Here is a 24,912-nt window from a genome sequence, read left to right on the forward strand (position 1 = left end):
GAAAAACTTCAAATTGAAGCATCAGCTGTCATTGGGAGTATGCCAATAACCACATGGGGCTACTGAATACTTGAAATGCAGCTAGTCCAAAGTGAGATGCACTGAAAAGTGTAACATACACAGCAGGTTTCAAAGACTTAGTATGAAAGAAAGAATATAAAATAGTCCCATAAAAATTGTTTTGAATACTTGTTGAACTTATATTTTACATATATTGGGTCAAATAAAATACGCTATGAAATTAAGTTTACCTTTTTAAATGAGGCTACTAAAATTTTTTAAATTATATGTGTGGTTCACATATATTTCTATTGGACAGAGCTGCTCTAAAGTCAAACAGCCCCACCGTCCTGACACCAGGCTGGGCATCATGGTTCTGGTCTCGATTTTGCCTGTTTCCCACAGAGAGAAGAAAGTCTCATTAATTGAGAACATCTTCCCATTTATTACAACAGTGGCATTTCACATAATTAATAAATACACCAATATGTAACCCGACTCCCACACTAAAAAATCCTTTTTTCTCTCTTCTCCTAAGTTACAAATGGTTCTAGTGGTGTCTACTTCTTTTTGTTATTCAAAAAAAGGAACAAATAATTTAATCTAAAATATTGGCATTCAAACAAAACTGTGGAAAAGGACGTACCCTAGAAACTTCTGTGCTTGTTTAGAGTGTAGTTCAATGAGGATGATACTCTTTATCAGAAAAGACAGTATTTAGTTAAAATAGTACCAAGATACAAATATGAGAATAAGGCACAGAATTTTAATGTAACTGGCTTTAAATCAAGCGATGGAATAAACAGAGCCACTGAGACTCTTAACTGAATGGGGTGCGGTGGGAAAAATGGATTACTGATTTGTATTGATAAAACTAACTTCTCTTGGCAGATGCGTAAGAGCGCTTAAAGAAAGAAATTAAAATTTCCACTTATTCAACTGTGAAGACAGAGGACGAGGCAAAGGTGCAAGAGACTTCTCTGAGTGCAGCAAGAGGTCAAAGCCGGGACACTGATGCAGACAGCAGCTTTTACAATACAAATAAGACAAAAAGAAAGCCATTCTCTCCTTTCCAGGAAACAGAACCCCAGAGCCAAGAATATTCTGGCTTGTACAGGAATGAGCGTTCTCACATATCTCGCCAATGTGAGGAAATGACAGCTGAAACTTTGGAAGGTTATAAAAAGATTTGCCACGTATTTATTTTAAATGATTTTTAAAACGGACAACAATTAAGCACTGCCTTACTCTAGCCTACGCCCTTGTTCATTGCAGTGTGGCCCCTGGACCAGCAGGGTGAGAGCATCAGTCACCCGGGAACTTGTTAGAAATGCAGAACCTCAGGCCCCACCTTAGCCCTCTGGAATCAAACTCTACATTTTAACAAGATCCACGGGTACTCTGAATGCAGCAGTTGGAGAAGCTAAGCTTTTCCTTTGCAGAAATAGACTTCTCTGTCCCAGCTGCTCACTTCCTGTCTGGAGAACCCCATGGAAGGTGACCTCCTGCCTCTCACTCGGCTTATGAAAAGAGAAGCGGTGAGTTAGGGATCCTGGTTGGAGGCAGCTTTCAACCCATCTCTGGTCAATTAATGCAGCTTTTAGCTGCAATTATTGGACATCACTGCTCCCCAGATGCTTCTGACATCTGCAAACAAGTTTTTACCCCTTTCCTTCAATGGGGCAGGTTTTATTCCAGAAGGGCCTGTTTTCTTTCCTTTGGCATCATTCAATTTTCACCAGAACAGAAAAAGCTCTGAATTATCAGTTTTTCTAAAGTGAACCGATACTGCCTTTCTTAAAGCAGAATGACTTGCCACTCAACTGCCCGTAATTGTGGCAAGAGCTGCTGCTGACCTGGGGACTGTTATTCAGGAGAGTGCTATTACTTTCTACAAGGAAAGTTTATAGATTTGGGCTTTATACATATGGGGGGAAAAAAGAGTCTAGATAATGAAATAGAATTTTAGAGAAAGAAAAATATCCTTAAAAAAAGAATACAAAAGTCAACATAGCATGGTGGCTAAGTGTCTATCTAGGCTCTGGATTCAGGCTACCTAGGTACAAATCCTGGCCCTCCCCTGATGACATCAGGCCACTTCCTTACCCTTTTTGCAACTCCGGTTCCTCATGTGGGCTTAGGGAATAGTAAAAATACTACCTGGTAAGGAGGTTAAACGATACACACAAAGCAGTGAATACAGTGTCCAGCTAGAGCAAATTCTCAATAATGTTTAGTGCTGGCTATCATTATTAAAATACTTAATTTTATTTCTGACCAAACATTGCAATGTGGCTTCTGAGTTATATGACATTAGATTAAACTTCAATTGTCTTTAAGTAAATATGTAGATGAAATGTAATAAAAACAACTTCTTTAAAACATGCTAAAACGTCAAATTGCTCTCCTTCTCTTTAAACCAGGAGGAAAACAATTTTGACTTATTAGAGATATAACAAAGTCATCCTGGCACTACAGTGCAGGTACAGGCCTCACATTACAAGGCCCCTTGCTGAACCTAGAGCAGCCTGGTGTTGACTAATTAACTTCTCAAGGCTTCCGAGGGGTCTCATGGGTATGTTACAGGTTCCACCAACTCCAAGAAGGCTGGAGAAGAGGAAATAGGATTAACTTCTTGATTAGAAGGGTGATTAAACACTAGCACAGGATGCCAAGGGAGGCTGCAGGATTTCCATCTCTAGGGAACTTTCACACAGGAGTCACAACTGTCTGGCCTGTATGATTTGGGTCTTCTGCTTGGAAGCAGGGGATTGAATTGAATGGACTCAAAATGAAAAAGTACATTTTAATGTTAATATTTTTTAAAATCAGTAGAATTATTTTACTTGCAATTCATAGGAAAATACACTCTTGACTGACCCCACCCTCATCCTGAGATTCCTAACTCCCTTCCTTGGCTCCCTTCCTGTGCTCAGCATGGCTGTGATGGATTTACTTGTTGCCATGTCTGTGTCTTCTCCACTAACCTCTATGATCCCTGAGGCTGGGACACTGTCATCGCACAGCCACACATTAATACCTGGTGCAGGAGACGAGTAGGGTGGTGACCATTTAGTTGGATGGGTGGAAAGACATTTAAAAGAGCGTCTGATATTCCACTACCAAACTTTTCAGTAGCCCGTTCATTTCTTTATTTATTCAACGTTTATTGAGTTGAGCTATTCATTCAAAATATATTTTTACAGCACCTCCTATGCACAAGGCAAACCTTGCCCCCAAGGAACCTATGGTAGAGCCAGGTGCACAAAATCCATGTTTCCACTTCCACGACGGCTAGCAGTTTCAGTCTAAAGGAAGTATCCACTACAGGTTGAAAACAATATCCTGCAATGCTTTGTCGCTCTTACAGAATTGCAGAGCAGCTTCTTAAAAACCCCATGGGTTCTGTCTGCTCTAACTCAGAACTATGCAGCACTCAGGAAGGAATAAAATATGCCTAGTTACCCGGGATGAAGGCTTTAGTGAAGATCCCTTCAACAAAATACGTGGCACACATATATACAATGGAATATTACTCAGCCATAAAAAGAAACGAAATGGAGTTATTTGTAGTGAGGTGGATGGAGTTAGAGTCTGTCATACAGAGTGAAGTAAGTCAGAAAGAGAAAAACAAATACAGTATGCTAACACATATATATGGAATCTAAGGGGAAAAAAAAGGTCATGAAGAACCTAGTGGTAAGACGGGAATAAAGACACAGACCTACTAGAGAATGGACTTGAGGACATGGGAGGGGGAAGGGTAAGCTGGGACGAAGTGAGAGAGTGGCATGGACATATATACACTAAGAAACATAAAATAGATAGCTAGTGGGAAGCAACCGCATAGCTCAGGGAGATCAGCTCGGTTCTTTGTGACCACCTAGAGGGGTGGGATAGGGAGGGTGGGAGAGAGGGAGATGCAAGAGGGAAGAGATATGGGAACATATGTATAACTGATTCACTTTGTTATAAAGCAGAAAGTAACACACCATTGTAAAGCAATTATACTCCAATAAAGATGTTAAAAAAAAACCAAAAAACTTTTCTAGCCCATTTTCCTACTTGGCAGCTTTTCCTCCAAAGGAACATCCCTGAGGCTACTGCCAGGCCACACGGGTGTGTGAGAACGATGGGTCTTCCTACTCGGGAAGGCCTGCTTTGTTAAAAATGCTCTCTCGGCAAACAGAAAAGGCCACAATCTATCAGGATTTCAGTTTCAGTGTGCAAGTGACTGGCCTATAAACATAATTTTAAACAGCTTTTCTTTAGCAATTCTGACTGTTTAATTAATCTTCAGCCATTAACCATTCATTTAAAATGCTGCTTACGAAATCTTAATTCTGCACATGATCAGCTGGTTCACAAATAGCTAACTATGAACAGAAGCGTAATGATCTCTCTCTCCCTGTTCTTAGAGCTCACCAAGCTTATAGCCAATTTTGGCTTCTTAATTAACCATATGCATATTAGCATTTAAAACTAAATGACAGTTTTTAAAAAAAGAATTAAGGCACAGTGAAATGTTAACATTAACATCATTCAGCTGCCTTCTGAAGGGCCTGAAGGCAGTGCCAGGCCAGGCCACAGCTACCCTGGATGCCCAAAGGTGATACATGTCTGGGAAAGCTCCTCATCTCAGCTGAGTTCTCCAAGTGAGTGCACCCTTGCAATGATATTTTGGATCCACTGTTCAAATTCTTCAACTTTTATGTTTAAAGAAGAATAGGAAATATCATCTCCAAGATATTCTTTAGCACTGGGCAACCAGAAACAACAAGGACAGCACCACATCCTTTTTTGGTGGCTGACCCCAGTTAGGTGAATCCATTCAAAACAAATAACAGGCAGGGCAAAAAAATAAATGTCAGCTGATGCTAAAATGACTTTTTCTCTAACTAGGACTCTATTAGCGCCTACAGAGAAGTTACTTGCAATTTTACAGGTGTCAGCTAGGGTCAAGGTCCAAGCTAAAAGCTGGGCACAGAATTGTTCAGGTTGGCTCATCATAGTACATAGAAGACTTTGACCCATTAGCCGGTGCCTGGCTCACATCTGAGATTTGATGGATGGCCCACATCAAACCCAGCTCCAAACATCAGGACCTAGACTGTGATTTGATTGGTGGCAGTAATATACTTCCAGATTACAAATATTATATCTTGCAGGATTATGATAATCTTGGACATTTTTCTTTTTCTTTTATCCAAATATAAGGATTCCAAAGACAAACATAAAGAATCGCAAATGAAAATTATGTTGCATCGTCTACTAAAACTCCAAGCTCCTGGAACGAGAAAAAATGTTAAAGTGTTCATTAAAAATGTTTTACAACACTGTGAGAGTGAAAATGGGAAAAAGAGCAGACCGTTTTCTGAATCACAAGGTGAATTGAGGTACAGCACCTCTGAATTCATTATCCATGTAATGTAGGTGACACATCGGTGGTTATGAGACTTGTTTTAGTTATATTATACCTGTGAAAATTACTGAAGCTGGTTTTGACTGAAAATTCATGTGCAGGTGTCAAAAAAAACACACCCCAAAACATTAAGATCGCAATTAGACACAGAAATGTACTGATTGACGAAAGAATTTAGAACCAAACATGCACGTAAACAATCTGAGTCTCAGCAAACTTGGCATTTTGTAATCCTGTTAGCAATTCAGTTTTTAATCCAAGTAAGCACTTAAAATACAAGCATATCTTGACTCCGCAGTTTCTGAGGTTGTATTCCAACAGAATGACAATAATTTATTCTCCAAGAAGGCCTTTCAGACTGAAAGGAATCATGAGAACTTTCCAAAGAATAATGTATAAAAGCCACTGAAATAGATCCATTCAGTGATTCCTTCACTAATCAACTCATTTAATCAACATGTATTGGGTACCTACGATGTCCTAAGCACTGGGAATACAGATATTTAAGGTAAGTCTTGCCTATAAGAAGGTATGGTTCAATTAGGCAAATGCAGCAGTTACCTACAATGTGTAGCTTTGATTTTAGTATTTTCCCTTTTGGGCCCTCCCTGAGTATTTTTCTTTGAGTTAACTAATGGTGATTGTTAAACTGCTGAAAGAAGAAAGACACCTTAAATTAGTGATTCACCAAGTACAGAACCCAGGCCAGCAGCATCAGTACCACCAGGCAACTTGTTAGAAATGTCAATTTTAGGGTGCCATCCTAGACCTACTAAATCTGAAACTCTGGGATGGAGCCCAGATCTGTGGTGTAACAAGCCTTTCAGGTGATTCTTTTGCAAGCTCAAGTTTGAGAACCACGACCTCGGACCATTAATAGTTGATCTTTAACTGCAGGAGTTTACATTTATCAGATTAATAAGGCATCTCATAGCCCTGTGAGTGAGTGATGGGGTGGGAAATGGGTTAGATCTCTGGGAGCTAGGAGGTGCATGTCCCTGAATAGGCTAATAATGATGGGTACCCTGAGATGTGATGCTGAAGAAAATGAAGCACCTTTTCTATGTTGTGATCTGTGCTAGGGCATACCTCTTGGTCCAATGAAGAGAAAGAAAGTACCATGCAGACTGATTAACTCATCCAATTATTAAGCCTCAGTTCTTTGTGCTCTGCCTGGTGTTGGTAAGAGGACCTTCTTTCACTTCTTCACACATGCCAAGCTCTTTTCCACATCAGGGCTTTCCCCTATGTTGCTCTTCTGTCTGAAATGCCCTTCATTCCTTTTCCCCCACCAAACTTCGACAACTACTCACCCTTCAAGTCTCAACTTAAATGTCACTTTCTCAGTTAATTCTTCATAACATCAAATATGTTCACAGCACCTTGTACTTTTCCTTGGGAGTACTCAAGAAGTAGTTACAATTATTTGATGTTTACTTCCTCCAGTAGATCTTAAGTTCCATGATAGTAAGAACTATGACCAAATCTTAATAAATATTGGTTGAATGAATGGGGAGTCATTAAATAGTAAATTTTATGAAACTCAAACAAGTGTAAAAGAACCATGTTTCCTAAGCCCTGGCCTGAAAGGTAAGCTGTCTCAGGACACATCCTTAGTGGTTCCTGTAATCCCCCTTTCTCCTATTTTTATATATTTCTATTCACTACATTCTCCACCTGACTGATCTACTGAAGGGAAGGGTATCTTAACCAATAGTGGTTAAAAAAAAAAAAGTGAGAAAAAAAATAATGGCCAAAATTTGCTTAGCACTCAAAACGAGACAGCCACTGTGCTATGAGTTTAACATGCATTAACTCTTCAAATATCCAAGAATCCTATGAGACATGGCATCATAGTCACCCTAGAGGTGAAGAAAGAGGCTCAAAGATGTTACATACTATGGCCAAGGACCACAGAGTGGTAGAGTTAGGATCTTATATCTAGGATTTACACCCAAATTCAAATTCCATGCTATTGAACACTAGGAGAAAGATGATAATCTCAAGAGAGGTAATGGATGGTCAGATACTTCTCAGGAGGCAATACAATGCATGTAAAATGTCTCAATACTGAGCACATATTAAGTGTTCAATGAATACTATTATTAGCTATCATCACCATCTTCATCACTATCACCAGCCTTAGTCTTGAAAATCCTCATATATATTATGCCTCTATATCCTAAAACCCACATCTAAGTAGATTCTGGACATATTCTATCTGATATAGCTAAGTTTGGAGAAATTCCTTCTCAGAAAAAAAAAAAAAAATGACCCAAAAGGAAATCTGTGGACTGAGCCTCTTCAAAACTGCATGTAGACTCATATGATCTAAAAATTACTGTTGAAGTCTACTGCTTTACATGTTTTGCTTTCCAGTGAATTAGTTTTAAGACTTGGAAATTACATACACTCATAAAAGCTATTTCCAGACTTTAAACTGGAATTAAGCACGTACAAGCCTTTTGGTACTATAATGTCCTGAATTTCTGAAACATTTAGATCTAGTTCTGCTTCTTTTTCTTGGCATTTCTTAGTTTTCACTCACATAAGTGCACAGAGAAACCAATTCATAAGATACTTGCCAGCTTTCACCAACACTGGCCTCGCTGCCAGAAGAAAAAGCCTGGAACAAAGCTGCAGTGGGTGGAAAGCTGTGGCAGAACACAGGAAAACAGTTAAGTACAGAAAGGGCTGAAGTTGAGCACCATCAGATTAGTTGTTCTCTATGGAAAAATACTGAGGCATGAGCTGCAAGAGAAGGAAACAAGCTTACCTGCCACTTGCTAAACATGGTCACTGAAATGGTGACAATGGCCTACAGGGTCTCTGAGTGAGAGCAAGGTAAGGAGAGGTAGCCTTTAGAAATGTTACTGATGTAAAGTTCATGAGACCAACACTCAAGAGCACGACAGTGATGCTGTTCTCTGGGGCCTCCACAAGAAAGAACAACATGAAAAAAACTGAATCCTAATGACAAATCTCTTCTACAATTTTTCAAAATCAGTATATATTTAGATTCAAATGTCAAACCATTTATGAGTGCTTACTATGTACCAGACCCTATACATGTGGCTATCATACATCTTAGTTTTTTTATTCTTCTAACAACGTCTATTAACCATAAATAACCATGAACATTATCAACACCAACATCAATAAAAAGAAAGTTCTGTTTCTGGTAGTGATGGAATAGCTTGTCGTAGTCTCACTTTCAATAAGAAGAACCAGAGAAGCTGGACCAATTAGGGAAAAAACAAAACAAAACAAAAAAACTGCTTGATGGCATTGGAGAACCCCCAAAGCAGCCAGAAACTGAGGGGGCTAAGACTGATTCTGAAAAGCAGGTAAGCACATTGAATTAAGCCCAATATTCTGTGGCACTATTCTCTGCAAGTCATTTGCTAATTCATAAGTAGCACAGGGCTTCCCTGGTGGCGCAGTGGTTGAGAATCTGCCTGCCAATGCAGGGGACGCGGGTTCGAGCCCTGGTCTGGGAAGATCCCACATGTCACGGAGCAACTGGGCCCGTGAGCCACAATTACTGAGCCTGCGCGTCTGGAGCTTGTGCTCCGCAACAAGAGAGGCCGCGATGGTGAGAGGCCCGCGCACCGCGATGAAGAGTGGTCCCCACTTGCCGCAACTAGAGAAAGCCCTCGCACAGAAACGAAGACTCAACACAGTCATAAATAAATAAATAAATAAATAAATAAAAGAACGTGAATTTCTAAAAAAAAAAAAAAAAATAAGTAGCACAGAATCAAGTGCTAAAATGTGAGCAGAGTTTAGTGGCTAAGAGACTTGTCAGAAAATCTGACACTCCCATAGGGTTGGGAAAATAGAAATTAGAGTTTATGTCTGCTAAGGAATAAGGGCCTGGTAAACAACCCAGATTTCCAGTTAAGATCACAGAAAGGCTACACCCCCAGGGTAAGAACAAACTACAAACAGACTACAGTTAAAACAACTAAAATCCAGCTTCCAGACACCTAATTCCAAGACTGGATTAAGGCAATATGCCCCTACTCTCACTGCCTGCCAGAAAGCAAAAAAAATCCTCTCTGGAGAAAGATAACATCAACCTGAGATTATTTCTACAATTTTTCAAGTGTTATGTCTAGCATTCAATCAATGCATACCAGGAGATAGGACCAAATGACTGAAAATAAAACAGTACAAATCAACCCACAGCTAATCCAGATATTTACATTATTAGACATGGTTCTGAAAAAAACTGTAATTAATAAAGTCAAGAAAAAAGATGATAAGATGGAGACTTTCATCAGAACAGTAGGATCTTGGGGTAAAACAAACAAATGGACACTCTAAAGCTGAAAATTACAATAACTAAAATTAAGAACTCAACAGATGGGATTAATAGAACTTTGGATAGAGCAAAAGGCAAGACTATTAAACTGGAAGACAGGGTGTTCAAAAATAACCAGACTGAAACGTAGAGAAAAACAAACAAGCAAGCAAAACAGAAGCACAGAACAGACAGCAAGGAACATGTACATGTACAGAATGGTCTACTATTTTTGTGTCTTTGGAGTCTCAGAAGGAAAAAAGAGAGCAAGAAAATGGAACAGAAACAATATTTAAAGAGACAACAGCTGAGTATTTTCCAAATTGATGAAGGACATTAAATCACAGATTTAGGAAGCTCTACAAATCCTAACCCTGTTTAAACACAACACCACACACACACACACGCACGCACACACACACACACACTGTAGTAAAACTGCTGAAAAACCAAAGACAGAAAATTTTTAAATAAATCAAAGACAAAAAATACATTATTTTCAAAGGAGTAACAGCAGTCTGACAACAGACTTCGATGAAAACATTGGAAGCCAGAAATAATGGAATGATACCTTTAAAACGTTAACAGGCAAACAAACAAAAAGCCCCTGATAACTACATACCCAAAGAAACTATCCTTAAAAATGAATATGAAATAAAAACATTTTAAAACAAACAAAAACTGAGAGGCTTTGCCACATTACAAGAAATACCATAGTAAGTTATAAAGGGAAAAAGGAATAATATCCCAGGATGGAAGAAAAGATATTCAGAGAGAAACAAGGAGAAATAGAAATAGTTAAAATAAATGAATAGTTATCATATAAAACAACAATTACATTGTATTGCAGGGTTCAAAAGATATGTAGATTTAAAATACATGAAAGCATAGCCTAAAAAGTAGGTGGGCTAAATGTGGTTAAAGTGTTCCAATGTCCATACATTGTTCAAGAAATGATAAAAGTACTAATTTATCTTACACTACAATAAATCAAGAATGTGTGTTATCATCTCTTGAGTACTAAAGGTAATAAAAGAAGAGTGAAAGAATGTATAACAGGGCTTCCCTGGTGGTGCAGTGGTTAAGAATCCACCTGCCAGTGTAGGGGACACGGGTTCAAGCCCTGGTCTGGGAAGACCCCACATGCAACAGAGCAACTAAGTCCGTGCGCCTACAACTACTGAGCATGCACTCTAGAGCCCACGAGCCGCTACTGAGCCCATGTGCCACAACTACTGAAGCCCGAATGCCTAGAGCCCGTGCTCTGCAACAAGAGAAGCTACCACAATGAGAAGCCCGTACACTGCAATGAAGAGTAGCTCCTGCTCACCACTAGAGAAAGCCTGCATGCAGCAATGAAGACCCAATGTAGCCAAAAATAAATAAATTAAATAAATAAATAAATAAAAATGTATAACAAACTCAGACTCAAGGGAAAAACTGAATCACACAAAATGCTTGATTAATGATCTTGAAAAAGGCAAGAAAACAGAGAAGAATAAACATAGAATAGGTGGAACAAGTAGAAAATGAAGAGTGAAATAGAGACTTAAATCAAATTATATATGCAGAATCATTAAATGTAAGCAGCATAAATACTACTATTAAAATACAGATACTACCTGACTGGATATGAAAACAAAACCAAACCTAACTATATGCCTCTTACAAAAGACACACTTTAAATATAAGGATCCAGAAATATTGAAAGTAAAAGAATGAAAAAGATATACTAAGCAAAAACTGAGCAAGAGAAAGATGATATAACTATATCAATATCAGACAAAGTAGACTTTAAAGCAGTAGTAATTACTAGAAATAAAATGAGATGAGTCATAATAATATATGGGTCAATCCTTCACGAATATATGACAATCCTAAATTTGCATGCATCTAATAACAAACTTCAAAGTGCATAAAGCAAAAATTAAGAAGACTAAAAGAAGAAACAGATAAATCCACAATCACGTGAGGATATTTTAACTTTAAAACAGAAAGTAAAAAATCTACAGAGTTTGTTCTCTGATCACATGGAGTAAAAGTAGAAATCAAGAACAGAAAGATAATAGGAAAGTCTCCTAACAGTTGGAAACTAAACAATGCACTTCTAAATAATCCATGGGTCAAAGAGAAAGTCTCAAGGGAAATAAAAAAAATACAATGAACTGAATGAGAATGAAAATGCAATATATCAAAATTTATAAGATACAGCTAAAGCAGTGCTGAGAGGGAATTTTATAGCATTAAATGCTTGCACTAGAAAAGAAAAAAAGTCTCAAGTAAGTAATCTAAGATCCCACTGCAAAAAATTAGGGAAAAGAGAAAAAAGAAAACAAAGTAAGCAGAAAAATGGATATAATGAAGAACATAAATCAGTGAAATTTGAAACAGAAAATTAATAGAGAAAATTAATAAAATAAAATAGCTGGTTCTTAAAAAAGATCAATAAAATTAACAAACCTCCAATGAGACTGACAAAGAAAAAAGAGAAAAGAAACAAATTACTAAAATCAGGAATGAAACAGAGGATGTTACTAGACTCCATAGTTCAGTAAGGGAATATACCACCAATAGAATAATAAAAGAATACTATAAACAACTCCATACACATAAATTTGACAACGTAGATGAAACAGACCAACTCCTAGAAAAGTAAAAATTATAAAAACTCACATAATATAATTTGAACAGCCTTATAATTATTAAGGACACTGAACTCCTCATTAAAAACCTCCCCAAAATCTCTAGGCCCAGATGGTTTTTCTGAAGAATTCTACCAAATGTTTAAAGAAGAATTAACATCATTTCTATACAATTTCTTCCAGAAAAAGAAAAGGAGGTAACACTTTCCTACCCATTCAGTGAAGCCAGTATTACCCTGATACCAAACCCAAGGAGAGTACAAAAACACTCCAAAACTACAGACCAATATCCCTCATGAATATAGATGCAAAAATTCGTACAGAAATTTTAGCAAATAAAATTCAGTAATATGTGAAAAGAATTATATACCATGACCAAATGCGTTTTACTCCAGGAGGCAAGGTGGTTCTGTTTTTGAAAAGTAATAAATGTAATCCAACGTATTAACATGCTAGAGAAGAAAATCACAAGATCATATCAATTGAAACAGAAAAACATTAGGCAAAACTCAATACCCATTTATGATTAAAAAAAAACACCTCAGAAAACTAAGAATTAAGGAGAACTTCCTCAACTTGATAAAGACATCTACAAAAAACCAAGCTAACATGATACTTAATGTTGAAAGACTGAATGCTTTCCCCCTAAGGTCAGGAACAAGTCAAGGAGTTCACTCTTGTGATTGCTGTTCAACATAGAACTGGAAGTTCTCGCCATTGTAATAAGATAGGATAAAGAAATAAAGTTAGAAACTTACAGATGGGAAAGAAAGAAATAAAACTTAATGTTCACACAAAAATCTATTGGTGACTATTCATAGCAGCTCTGTTACCAAGCTGGAAATAACTAAAATGTCCCTCAATAGGTGAATGATTAAACTAATTGTGGTACGTCCACACCACAGACTACTACTCAGCAATAAAAGGAATGAACTACTGATACCCACAACAACTCAGATGGATCACAAGGGCATCATTATATTGTGTTAAAAAAGCCAATCTCAAAAGGTCACAAACTTCCCCATTTATGTGATTGCATTTATGCAGTATTCTAGAAGTGACAGAATTATAGAGATGTGAAACAGATTAATGATTGCCAGGGGTTGGGGATGGTGGAAGGAAGAGGGTGTATAACTGTAAAGGGGAAGCAGGAAGGATAGCTTTGTGTTGATGAATTAGTTCCACATCTTGATTGCAGAAGTGGTTAGATGTGTGATAAAATGGCATAGAACTACACACACATTGTACCAAAATCAAATTCTTGATTTTCATATTGTATTATAATTATGTAAGATGCAGCCACTGGAGAAAACTGGGTGAAGTGTACAAGAGATTTCTCTACACTATATTTCAACTTCCTGTGACTTTATAAAAAGTTCAAAATAAAGAGTTAATAAGAAGTAATTATAATTATGTATAAACATGGCTATATATAATAACTATAAGTATATGGTTATGAAAGAAGCAAACAAAAATACATGAGGTCATGTTGGCAAGAACTGTTCATCCAAACTGAAAAAAAATTTACTAAATGGAGAAGTAAGAACATTTTGGAACTCTCCACCCAACTTTAATTCACTCCTAGGAGATTAATAGTACTCTTAATTGCAGAATGGTGTAAATGCCCAGATAACAGCATATATAATATTAGCTTAAACTTTAATGGTGCTTATTAACTGCTGGATGCTGGTTTTTTTGTTTGTTTGTTTTCATGCATAAACTCAGTTAAATTCTTGTAACAACAGTCTTAGGTAGGTACTACGATTATGCTCATTTTATAGATAAGGATACTAAGCCAGAAAGAAAATAAGAAGGAGTTGCCTAAGGATATCCAGCCAGGCTTTGCTCTAAGGATGGGCATGGCTTGCACCCAGTCCAGCTACTGACCTTGACATAGAAAATCCACTGTGTCTGCATTGAAGCGAATATCCCTCCTAGCCTTGTGCTCAGAGGAAAGCCAGAGGCTGAGTAATAGCCAAGTTTGAGGGAATCCAGAGTGCTACTCAGCCTTGATTGAAAGTCTGTGCAAAACAATGGCTCTTGAACTCTATTTCTGTCTGGGTTCATATCAATTCCCAGTCAGCTCTCCAGAGGGGAGAGTATTCTGCAGTGTATAAATATTAAAACATCTCTTTAAGATGTTGGACACTTATGAGTACTGACATTAAAACTATCTTTTACTGCCCTTTCTCATCCCACTGATTATTTATTGTTTGAAAGGATAAACACAGGAAAGCAATTGACCTAACAATGGCTTATTCTTGATTACACATTGCATTAAATACAGAATTTATGAAGAGGGTGCTTTGGAATCTGTCTCTAGCAACAGCAAAGATTGTGTAATGAAAAGGTATGTGGCTTCACCTAATAGAGTAATGCAAACCTCAGGTCACAAGAGGCCTGGAGTAAGTGTGGTAGATCAACACAAATCTAGCACCACTACAGAGAAGTAGGTCAAAGCCTAAGGCTTCTGATACTTCTTTGTACCTCTATAGCTTTGAGTAGGATGCTTTGCACCTAACAGACATCTAATATTTTTTAATGGAATGAATGAATGAATGAATGAATGAGGGAGAGAGGGAGGGCAGGGTGTCTGGCAGGTGAGGAGCAACATGCATGCTCTTTGCACATTTAGTGGATTCCAACATTGTATACTGCAATCTACAGTGATAAATGCATTTTGCATCATATCCCAGTATTCACTCACATACCCTGTATACTCTGTATACATATGCATATATGTATATACATTTTACATACATATATAACTTAAAGAAATTATGAAATAATTCTTACACTTATTACAATCTATGCAATGATCTTTTCTATTCTTGTCAATCCTATTTTCTTAAAAAAAATGTTGGTTGATCCCACTAAATTGATTTCAAGGTTACAGCCTACAGTTTGAAAATCCCTAGCATAGCTGGAAGCTCATGCATGGATTTTGGACTCAGACCTGGGCTGGGATCCTGGCTCTGCCAACGTATTACCTATGTTACTATAGGTAAGTTTCTTAATTTCTCTGAGCTGCTAGTTTCACACTTGTGAAATAGATACCTACTCTACAGAATTTCTGTTACTTTCCGAAGCATAAATCTGAACAAGCTACCTCCATGTCAAGGGTTCCTTGTTGCTCTTGAGTCTAAATGCTTTATCTCAGATTATATGGCCTTTAACAATATGGCCTGTGTTCACCTTCATCTTTTTCCTCTAGCTGGTCCCAATTTACATACCACACTCTAGCTCTTCTGATATATGCAGTTCCCTAAGTGTACCATGTTTTCTCTTTGGGCCTTTGTCATGCTCTTCTGCCTGCCTGATTAATTTCTACTTGTTCTTTAGGTCACAATATAGATTCCAAGGAGTCTTCTTTGGCCACCCAGATCTGCATTCAGTGCCCTTCTCTTGTGCTCCTATAGCCTCTTTGGCTTACCCTTCTCATAGCATATCACCATTACTATTCCAGTATATCAGCTGCATCCCCCTAGAGGGCAGAAGACTCTGTATTTGGTTCTGTTCTGTGTTATCTATGATGTCTAAAAAATTCTGTATATTCCCTCCTACCTCTCTTAGTAAACAGGATAAGTTAGATGAATATATCCTCAGGATCAGGACATTTGTTTGAAAAACAGTCAAGTCAATGCTTAGATGACAGCTTTAAGAAATCAGAGTAACTCTTTGGCAAGCATTCCTCAAATGTGCTCACTTACTACCAGTGACTGGGGATGGCATAGGGGTGGAGGTCTTGGAAATGGATGGTCACTGAGTGCCAAACATCCTTGCCTAGCTCATGCATAATAAAGGAGAAGGTTGTCTACATTTGTCACCCCTGGAAACTCTCAACTTAGGCAAACATAAGTCTAGTAGGGTCCCAAGAGTAGGGCTCTCAGAAGATGGAAAAAAAAACTAATGAGAACATCAAGTTTTAAAGAGAGGGGATGGAGGAAAGTAGAGTTAATGGTATATCAGTCACTATTAGCACTTATCTGGTCATAGAGATTCTTTCATTAAGAGATTTCTCATTATTCTTTAAAAGTCACTTAAAAATTGATGGTAATATGTTCTAAGAAAAAAAATCTGATTGCTTTGTTCAACTGATGAATTTTAACTCTCTATGGATATGGCATTTATCACTGGGATTCCCAAACTGAACCAAGAGTACTTTGGCTCTGTTTGTAGAAACTAAAAAACACATCTCCAAGTAATCTACTGTATTCACTGTTCAAATCCCTACACACAGCCTCACAAAGCTGTGAATCAGAAGTGAGAGCAAAAAAGCTGTTAAATGAAAGTAAAATTAACAGGAAAAATCACTAGAGAAAGAGATTGGGGATAAACACCAACAGAGGCATGAACCGTGCATGACAAAGCTGTGACTCACTGAAATATTAAACCTCTGAAATCAAGCAACTGTTTGGGAAAGAGACATCAATGATCCTGCATTGCCCCAGGAGCACAAGAGATGTTCACAGCTGGCCATGAAGCTTTTCTGTTAACACTTTTCTTATCCTTCATCATCCTTATCTTTGAATTTCCCCAAACATACTTTTTCAGTATGTTTTCAGTTTTCCAGAAAACTAAGAATACATGTTCCCCACTTGCTTTACTTCAGTGATATTAGAAGTTATTCAGACTGAAATATTTGGGTCTTAGCTATAAAAGAGGGTCTACGTAATAAGAATTGCCTCCCACAACAATATATTGAACACCATCAATATATTGTAGCATCAATCTATAATTTTTGCATTATGAAATGGAATTAAAAAACAAAAGAAGAGATATCATCTAGAGGTAATCTGTGGTGGATTCCATGGAGTGATTCCCTAAAAGCCATTAGAACTCCTTTCTCCCTTGTCTTTACTTACTGGAAAGATGAAACACTATTTCTCAGTACTGTCTAGTAACTAACTACAAGAGACTTACAGGTTTTGCCAATGAGAAGTTGTTGGGGTCTCCTGGGAAATCTTTTCAAAGAGATGAACTTGACTGGCACACTTTATTGGCCATTTGCACTTTTTTCCTGCTTTCTTCTTGGAGAGTGGACACAAAGTCTGGAGCTGCAATAGCCATCTGAGAATCATGAGGCAACATGAGAAAAAGGCCTAGCCGCTGGGGGAAAGTAGAGGAAAAGAAATGAAAAGAGGCCACTTTATGAGGGCCAGGGCCACCTACTTTCCTTGAAGGTTGAGACAAGTATATCAGTTGGGTTTTCTATTGTTTACAGCCAAACAGGGTCTGACTGAACACACTGTTGCTATTGACAGCTCTTCTGAGGCCCCTAGAAATCTGGCTAGTCCATTCTGTGGACAACTGTTCAGCCCAACTCTGAACCAAATGGACATTCAAGTAACATGGTAGGAAGATAACATTAGTTCTGATGACAAGCTTAGGGACGTCTAATGAGTTATGGTTTTTAACAAACCGTCTTCCACGATGTTCATGGATGGACCGAAAATGCACACCAGATAAACAGTAGACTGGATTAATAGCTAACTTAACATCTGAAGGAGTATCGATTGATGGAGGTCTCGAGTGATGAGTTGCAGGGATTGTACTTGACATTGACCAATGATCTTATCAATAACATATACGAGTCTACAGTGATTAAATATGAGGACGGTATAAAGCTAGGAAGGATAGCTAATATATTGGAGGACAAAAATCAATACTTTAAAATATCTTTATTGGCTATAACAATTGGCCAAACCTAACAAGCACATATTTAAGTTGGTGCAATGTGAGCCAACAATGACAGCTGATTAGTTGCCTTGTTAATTAGGACACATTAACAAGTGTAAAGAATTAAGACCAAAGGATGCAAGAGTCCCATCGATTTCTGTGCTTTTCTGACCGTATCTGAAACACAGAATCCAGTTCTGCATGGCATGCTCAACAGAGGGCAGTCATAAACTAAGTAGACTTGAGTGTACTCAGAATATGGCTACCAAGAAGGTTAAAGATGTGGATTATAACATAAGACATGGCTAAGATAGCTAGGGGAGTTTCTACTGAAGAAATGATTATACTTCTCGAGGTTATGTATTTGTTTTCTTCATCCTTGTAAAGCCAGCTCTGAGCACACAGCCTGCCTCATGTTGGAGTTCAATAAATGTTTGTTAATGAAGGTGGTCATAGCAGCCACTTCAAATATCTGAAGGGCTAATAATGAGGTTTAGATTCTGTGTCCAGGTAGGTTGATCCACGATCTATGGTAAATGTTACTTGGAGCAAAAATTATTTATTGAGTGTAGACTGTTCTGGGAATTGTAGAGATAATGGTGAGCCAAAGCAGGCAAGGTCCCTATCCCCATGGAGCCTGAACTTGAGACCAATCATCTCCAAAATGAGCTGTGTGCACCCCGTTTGAGAGGAGGAAGAACACATTAGAACTATTACTTATGTTTAAAACAAAATCTCATTCTTTTATTAATTTCTATATTTGGTGTGTATTCTACAATGCATATATTAGTAAGGTAAATAAGTGAGTATCACTTAGAAACAAATACACATATTTTGGGCAGTTAACACCCAAAAGCATTTTTACTGATGGGGTGCGTGGTTCAACACATCTGGCTAACTCTAGTAAAGAATTTCAGATAACCCCGTGGAGTAACGCAGAACCTCAACTGCGTCAAGGGCCACACACACTTTCCATTGCCCCTACTTGGGACTACTGTATCCTCACCCAGACATAAAGCTGTAATGGTCATACACTGTGGGAGCCTTTAAATGCTGGCATTGCGGAGGGAGCCTAATGCATTATAAACCCTAAGTAGTTGCCAGGCTTTGGGGATGGGACTTAACCCATGCTCTGTTCAAATCCTGGGAGAAACAGTCCCGGGCAAATGCAGTCTTTTGAATCTGTCATGGTGGTAGGGATTTTTTTAACCACCATCTTGCAAAGATGAATCCTTTATAAGCCAAGTGTTTCTCAGAAGGGCTGAGCATTCAGGGTCAACCCTTGAGAAGCAGGGAAGTAAGAGGCAGAAGCTGCCCCTATTCAGAAGCCACTGTGAACCACACAATATGACATGTTGTTCCTTGGACACAGAGATATATGAACAAATAGAGGTATACTTTATATAGATAGCCCCAAAACGCAAAGGTAAAATCGTACTTAAGCATCACAACACGTGAGGCTGTCAATATAACCTTCCTTTTGCAGATGAGGAGGTGAGGGTCAACTGCCTAGGCGGGGTTTAATTCCAGGACTAAGTCTCACAGTTCAACCCTCCGTGAGCCCTGCCCTGCCTCTGAGGATGGGGTCCAGACTCCTCACGGAGGCCCACCAGGCTCTGTCATCTGCCTTTTGCCCAGCTCTCTGACCCTCGTGTCTTATCTCTCGTCATTACTCCTCTCACTCCGGTTTCTATTTTCTATTTTATCGTGTTTCCTCTGGTTCCTCTAACACAGCATGCTTCCTCTCACCTCCTGGCTTTTGCCCACACTGTTCCCTGTGCCTCCAACCCAGCAACCCCAAACTCAGCAGTCACCCCGTGCTTCCCTTACAGGAGCACTTTTCACACTGTGTTCTCATTGCATGTTTACATTTGTAGCATCCAGTGGACATAAGCTCCATATGGAGAAGAAGGTCCCCGTCTTCCTCCTTGTTTCCTAATGGACCCCGTACTGAACTCAGGTCCTGACACTTAGTAGATACTAAATAAATAAAGTCTTGACTCCATGCTGTGCTATCTTGGGCAAGTTACCCAGTTTCTCTGGGCCTCAGTTTCTGCAATGATAATAAGAGAAGGCTATTGTGGACGGTCTCTGAATTCTCTTGTTAGCTCTGAAATACTGTCATGTAGAGAATTTCAAGGTTGCAAGCCTTCCCATCTTACAACAACTCTTCTCTCTTTTTACCACCATGCTCACTCAGTTCTCACTTCCTAATCAACTCTCTTATTGTAATTTTCCCTCTCCTCCTATCTGGCTATTGACATTGTTCTCTCTAAATTAATTAATAACCTCTCAGTGGCCACATCCTAAATCCTCTTTTTAGTCCTCATTCTAATGACCTCTCTGAAGCATTTGAAAATCGTACCTCTGTGGTCTCTGCTAAACATCTTTCTCCCAGTTTTAAGCTAAGGTTTTTGGCTGTTTCTTATTTTCTCTTGTCTCCAGTGCCACTCTCTTATCCCAGACCCTTGCCATCCTTCACTACTCTAATCATATCTTAATTTATCTCACCATCTAACCGTCTTCCTTTTTGTCTGCCATCAAGCTGGCAGAGCTATCCTTCCCAAATACAGAGCTATCGGTTCATTACCTAATTACGGCATTTTGGTGGCTCCCATTGTGCGCAGGATCACCCACTGCACACACACTACTGCTCATCCTTCTGGAGCCCAGGGCAGACACCACTATTCAAGCATAACTTCAGAACCCTTCTTTCTTTCTTTCTTTCTTTCTTTTTTTAATTAAGATTTTATTTTTTTAGAGCAGTTTTAAGTTCACAGCAGAATTGAGGGGAAGGTACAGAGATTTCTCATATACCCTCTGCACCCACACATGCATAGCCTCCCTCCTTAATAACATGCCCTGCCAGGGTGGTACATTTGCTAAAACTGTGAACCTGCACTGACACATCATTATTACCCAAAGTCTGTAGTTTACATTATGGTTCACTCTTGGTGTTGTACATTCTATGAGTTTAGACAAAGGTATAATGACACGTATCCATCTTTATAATATCATACAGAGTATTTTCACTGCCCTCGGAATTCTTTGTATTTCACCCGTTCACCTCTCCCTTCATCCCCAACCCCTGGGACCCTGATCAGAACCCTTCTTAACACAGATTTGCAGACAGCTACTACCAATTAATAAGGGTGAGTATAGGATGGAATGTATTCATTCACAGTTTGGCTCCAATCTGCTTTCCAGCCTCATCTCCTCTCACTTTCCTTCCCACCCACTCTCCATGTTCTGGGTGCTTCTGAGCTTTCCTAACGTGCCATGCTCTTTCCGGCCACTTCACCCCTGTGCATGCTAATTAGTCTGTAAGGAAAACAATTTTTCTACTGTATCTGGTCAGTTCTTATGAATCCTTCCAGAGCCAGTTCAAATATCATTTCCTTTTGGAGACCTTTTGTGAGCAGCAGAGTTAGAGAAGAAAAGCTTCTTTTTCTTCTGTTTACATTAAATTGCAATTATCTATTTTTACATGTGTTGATTCCCTCCTCCCTAGACTATGACTTCCTCTGGAATGCAACCATATCAGAGTCATCTTTGTATCATCCCTAGAGCTTACAACAGAGGCTAGAACACAGTAGGTGCCAAATGAACACTTACTGAGTGAGTCAAAGTCTGTACAGATGACTGAAAGAATGACAGGCCTCTAACTGTAAATGAGGTAGGGTTAGAGCTCAGAGTTCCTGCTTATGGGCACTGTTCGGGATGCAACTCGCTTAGACTCACCTGGACCCAGGCATGTTGGAAAGTTCAGAACCTCATTGATAAAAACCAGTAATAATAATAATGACGATGATGATGATAGCTAACATTATTGAAGGCTTATTATGTGCCAAGACAAACACTGCTTAAGACTTAAAGAACAAGGAGCAGAACAATTTTTAAATACGATTAAAGATAAGAGCAGAGGGAGATCAGCTCGGTGGTTTGTGACCACCTAGAGGGGTGGGATAGGGAGGGAGGGAGGGAGGGAGGGAGGGAGATGCAAGAGGGAAGAGATATGGGAACATATGTATATGTATAACTGATTCGCTTTGTTATAAAGCAGAAACTAACACACCATTGTAAAGCAATTATACTCCAATAAAGATGTTAAAAAAAGATAAGAGCAGAATAAACATAATTCTGAGTATAAAGAGTTACACTTTGATCTGTTATCCAAAAATATGACAACTGTCTAAAACTCCACTGAAGGAACTTTAGATCATTTATTAATACAAAGAGGTCAGAGCCAAAGGAAAGAATATTGCTTTTACATGTCTGGGCTGGGCAGTAAATAACATTTTTTTTTTCCTGTTATCATTCTATAGTGGCTACAGTTACAATTATCCTAAGAAATTTCTGTCCAGGTCAAATCTATGTGGGTGAAAATTAGCTTCAGGATAGAGTCTTCTAGTGTTCCAAAGAACAGTCATAATGTCTGGCAAAAAAAAATAAGCCTTAGGTGACAGAAAATTGAGGAGTGATAGCACTGACTGTTGTATGCTCCTCTTAGAGACTTTCAATGCACATTAGCCATTGGGGATAAGAAGAAAGAAGTAAGAAAACCTGTTCAGTGTGGCTTAACACAGAATTCTCCACATGCATTTGAGTAGTGGACATTTTTAAACAGAATGCTTATTATTTATTTTCATGGAATTAGAATCGGAAATATTGGCTTTGGAGGTTCCTAGAAACAGTTCTGCACTGGGATTCTAGCAGAGGTCACTTGCCAAGGGGTTTACTATGAAGACCTATCTGATTTAGAGAAGGGAAGATTGGCTGTCGTCTGGGCCAGAAGAGACTCATGCCTGGTATCATTATTTACGTGATAAAAATTCAACCCTTTATAAAGGCTTGGGAGAAAAAGGCCAGCTTTTAATCAGTCCTTTGAATTAACAGTTTTGTTATGGCTGTCTCACACAGTCACAGGAATTTATATTTTCATTTTATCCCAAAGAAAAACTTGACCATCTTTCTTTAATACTATCAACCTGGAGGCTTGACAGTAAGGATTAAAAATTGCTCCTTCCTTCCCACTTGGTTATTGGAAAGGCTCTGAAAGGTAATCAGTCTTGTGAAGCTGCACTTCACAGTCTGCATAAAAACGCCATGATTTTCCTTCCTCGCCCCAACCTAATTGAAAGTGCATAATATCACCCAGCTGGGGAAATGTAAACGGTAAACATATACGATATATCACGCTATCACACAAACGCTGGTTACTAATTGGGAGTGGGTGGTTGTCAGGACCAAAAGGAATCTGGAAAACAAGTCTTTTTTTCATCTGGAATGAGAGCTCTTTGTGCCTGCCACCCTTCCCCCCCTCACCTCCTCCCTCCAGACTTCAAGTTACAGCAGATTAAACCAAGGTCAGTCAACTCATTCCTTCTGTGTGTAATTCCAAGGGTCACCTAACAATATATATTGACTAACACTCTCTTATACCAGCCTTTCAAGGGATAAGGCATTTTGCTTTTGGCAGGAGGTGGGGTTGGAATCATCTTCTTCCCTACCTACTTCAATTGTACTGACAGATGGTCCTATTATCTCTTTCCTCAGCCGTGAAACCTAAAGATCCTTGGCCTTGTCACCTCTTATCTTTCTCTACTTCATCAAACTCCTATTGCCAAGATTATCTCCTTTCTACCTCTGATCACCCATGAATATCTATGCAGGATCACATATGCCTTCAGTAGAAAATCCCAATCTTTGCAAAGTCTTCTGCAATTCTGAGGCTATCTATAATCACACCCACTTAGAAGTCACCACTCTCTTCTCTGACTCTTCACCTCCAAGTGTCATGCCATCTTCTTGAATAAGTCTTATATAGTAGGGCTCTTAGGAGAAAGGACAATATTCCTTCAGAGTTTTATCACTAGTTCTCTGTTACAATATGCCTTCAAAAATTGCTCTCTGTTGCCTCATGAACTCAACTACTACTATTCATTCATGCCACCTTAGAACTGTCAATTGTTTTATTTTTGATGGCTGATACCTTACGGGTAGGTCAAAGCATAGCACTTGTCAAGGGTACTATGTCATTTCAGTTTTAATAGATTGAAGGATATAGTTTTGTCTGCTTCAGCAGTAGAGATGATTTGAAACTTACTGAATTAAAACTACATTCATCTTTCAATAAGTTATATTACCTGTCAACTGGCACTGGTGGATGGTATGGCTTGATGACCTTGGCATAGAGACCCTCTAAGTGGTCTCTCTCTGGAGACAGTGGACGGCCATCCCGAGGGTACCCCAGTGGTCCAGTCCGAGGGGGAGATGGAGACCTATAGACATTTGCTGATGCACATGGTTCCCGGAAGTGGTTTACTCTGGCATAGTTGGGGTCCATTTCATCATCGTCCATATCATGCAGTGATCCAATTGCACCAGCAGCATAATCAATAAGACCTCTTGCTTGCTTTTCCCTTAGCTCCTGATGTTTTGCCCCAATCCTGAAAAATGCAGAACAAGATGTATGTGAGTTTATATGCTGATACAATGAGAGACTCTCCTGAATCTATGTTAATTCCTCCTAGTCAGTCAATTAACTGTCACTTCCCTGGATACTCAAGATCACACCATGCAGAAATGCCAATAGCAGATTCCACAGGATTAATTTTATATCTCTGACCTTTATTTGTTACAGGGTCTTTACTTTTATAGCAATACTATAGGTATTTTAACATCCTGCCCACTGATGAATGGGCTGATTGCAGAGTCAGAGGCTGATTTTCAGTAACATTTCCTCCCTATAAATGGGCTGTGCTCATGGGAACAGGCCATCTTTGGTGTAATATTAAAGAAGTCTGACTTGGGACAGGGATGCATGTTAAAGAGCCCATCAGAATCTTATACTTTATCTGTGA

The 24,912-nt window shown here is 38.8% G+C and overlaps 1 protein-coding gene across 5 annotated transcripts in view; it reads right to left on the reverse strand.

The window, feature by feature from the left end:
- Positions 1-24,912, reverse strand: part of PARD3B (par-3 family cell polarity regulator beta) — a 1,043,271-nt gene that overhangs the window by 163,796 nt on the left and 854,563 nt on the right. For 4 of the 5 annotated variants that reach the window (XM_057551599.1, XM_057551598.1, XM_007190580.2 and 1 more), the window contains one exon: positions 24,196-24,498. The exons of the other annotated variant lie outside the window; for it this stretch is intronic. In XM_057551599.1, the coding sequence (XP_057407582.1) occupies positions 24,196-24,498 (303 nt within the window). The remainder of the gene's footprint in view (positions 1-24,195; positions 24,499-24,912) is intronic. 5 annotated transcript variants of the gene reach the window in all.

This window comes from Balaenoptera acutorostrata, chromosome 8 (genome assembly GCF_949987535.1).
Source record: "Balaenoptera acutorostrata chromosome 8, mBalAcu1.1, whole genome shotgun sequence".
In the NCBI taxonomy this organism is placed as follows: Eukaryota; Metazoa; Chordata; class Mammalia; order Artiodactyla; family Balaenopteridae; genus Balaenoptera; species Balaenoptera acutorostrata.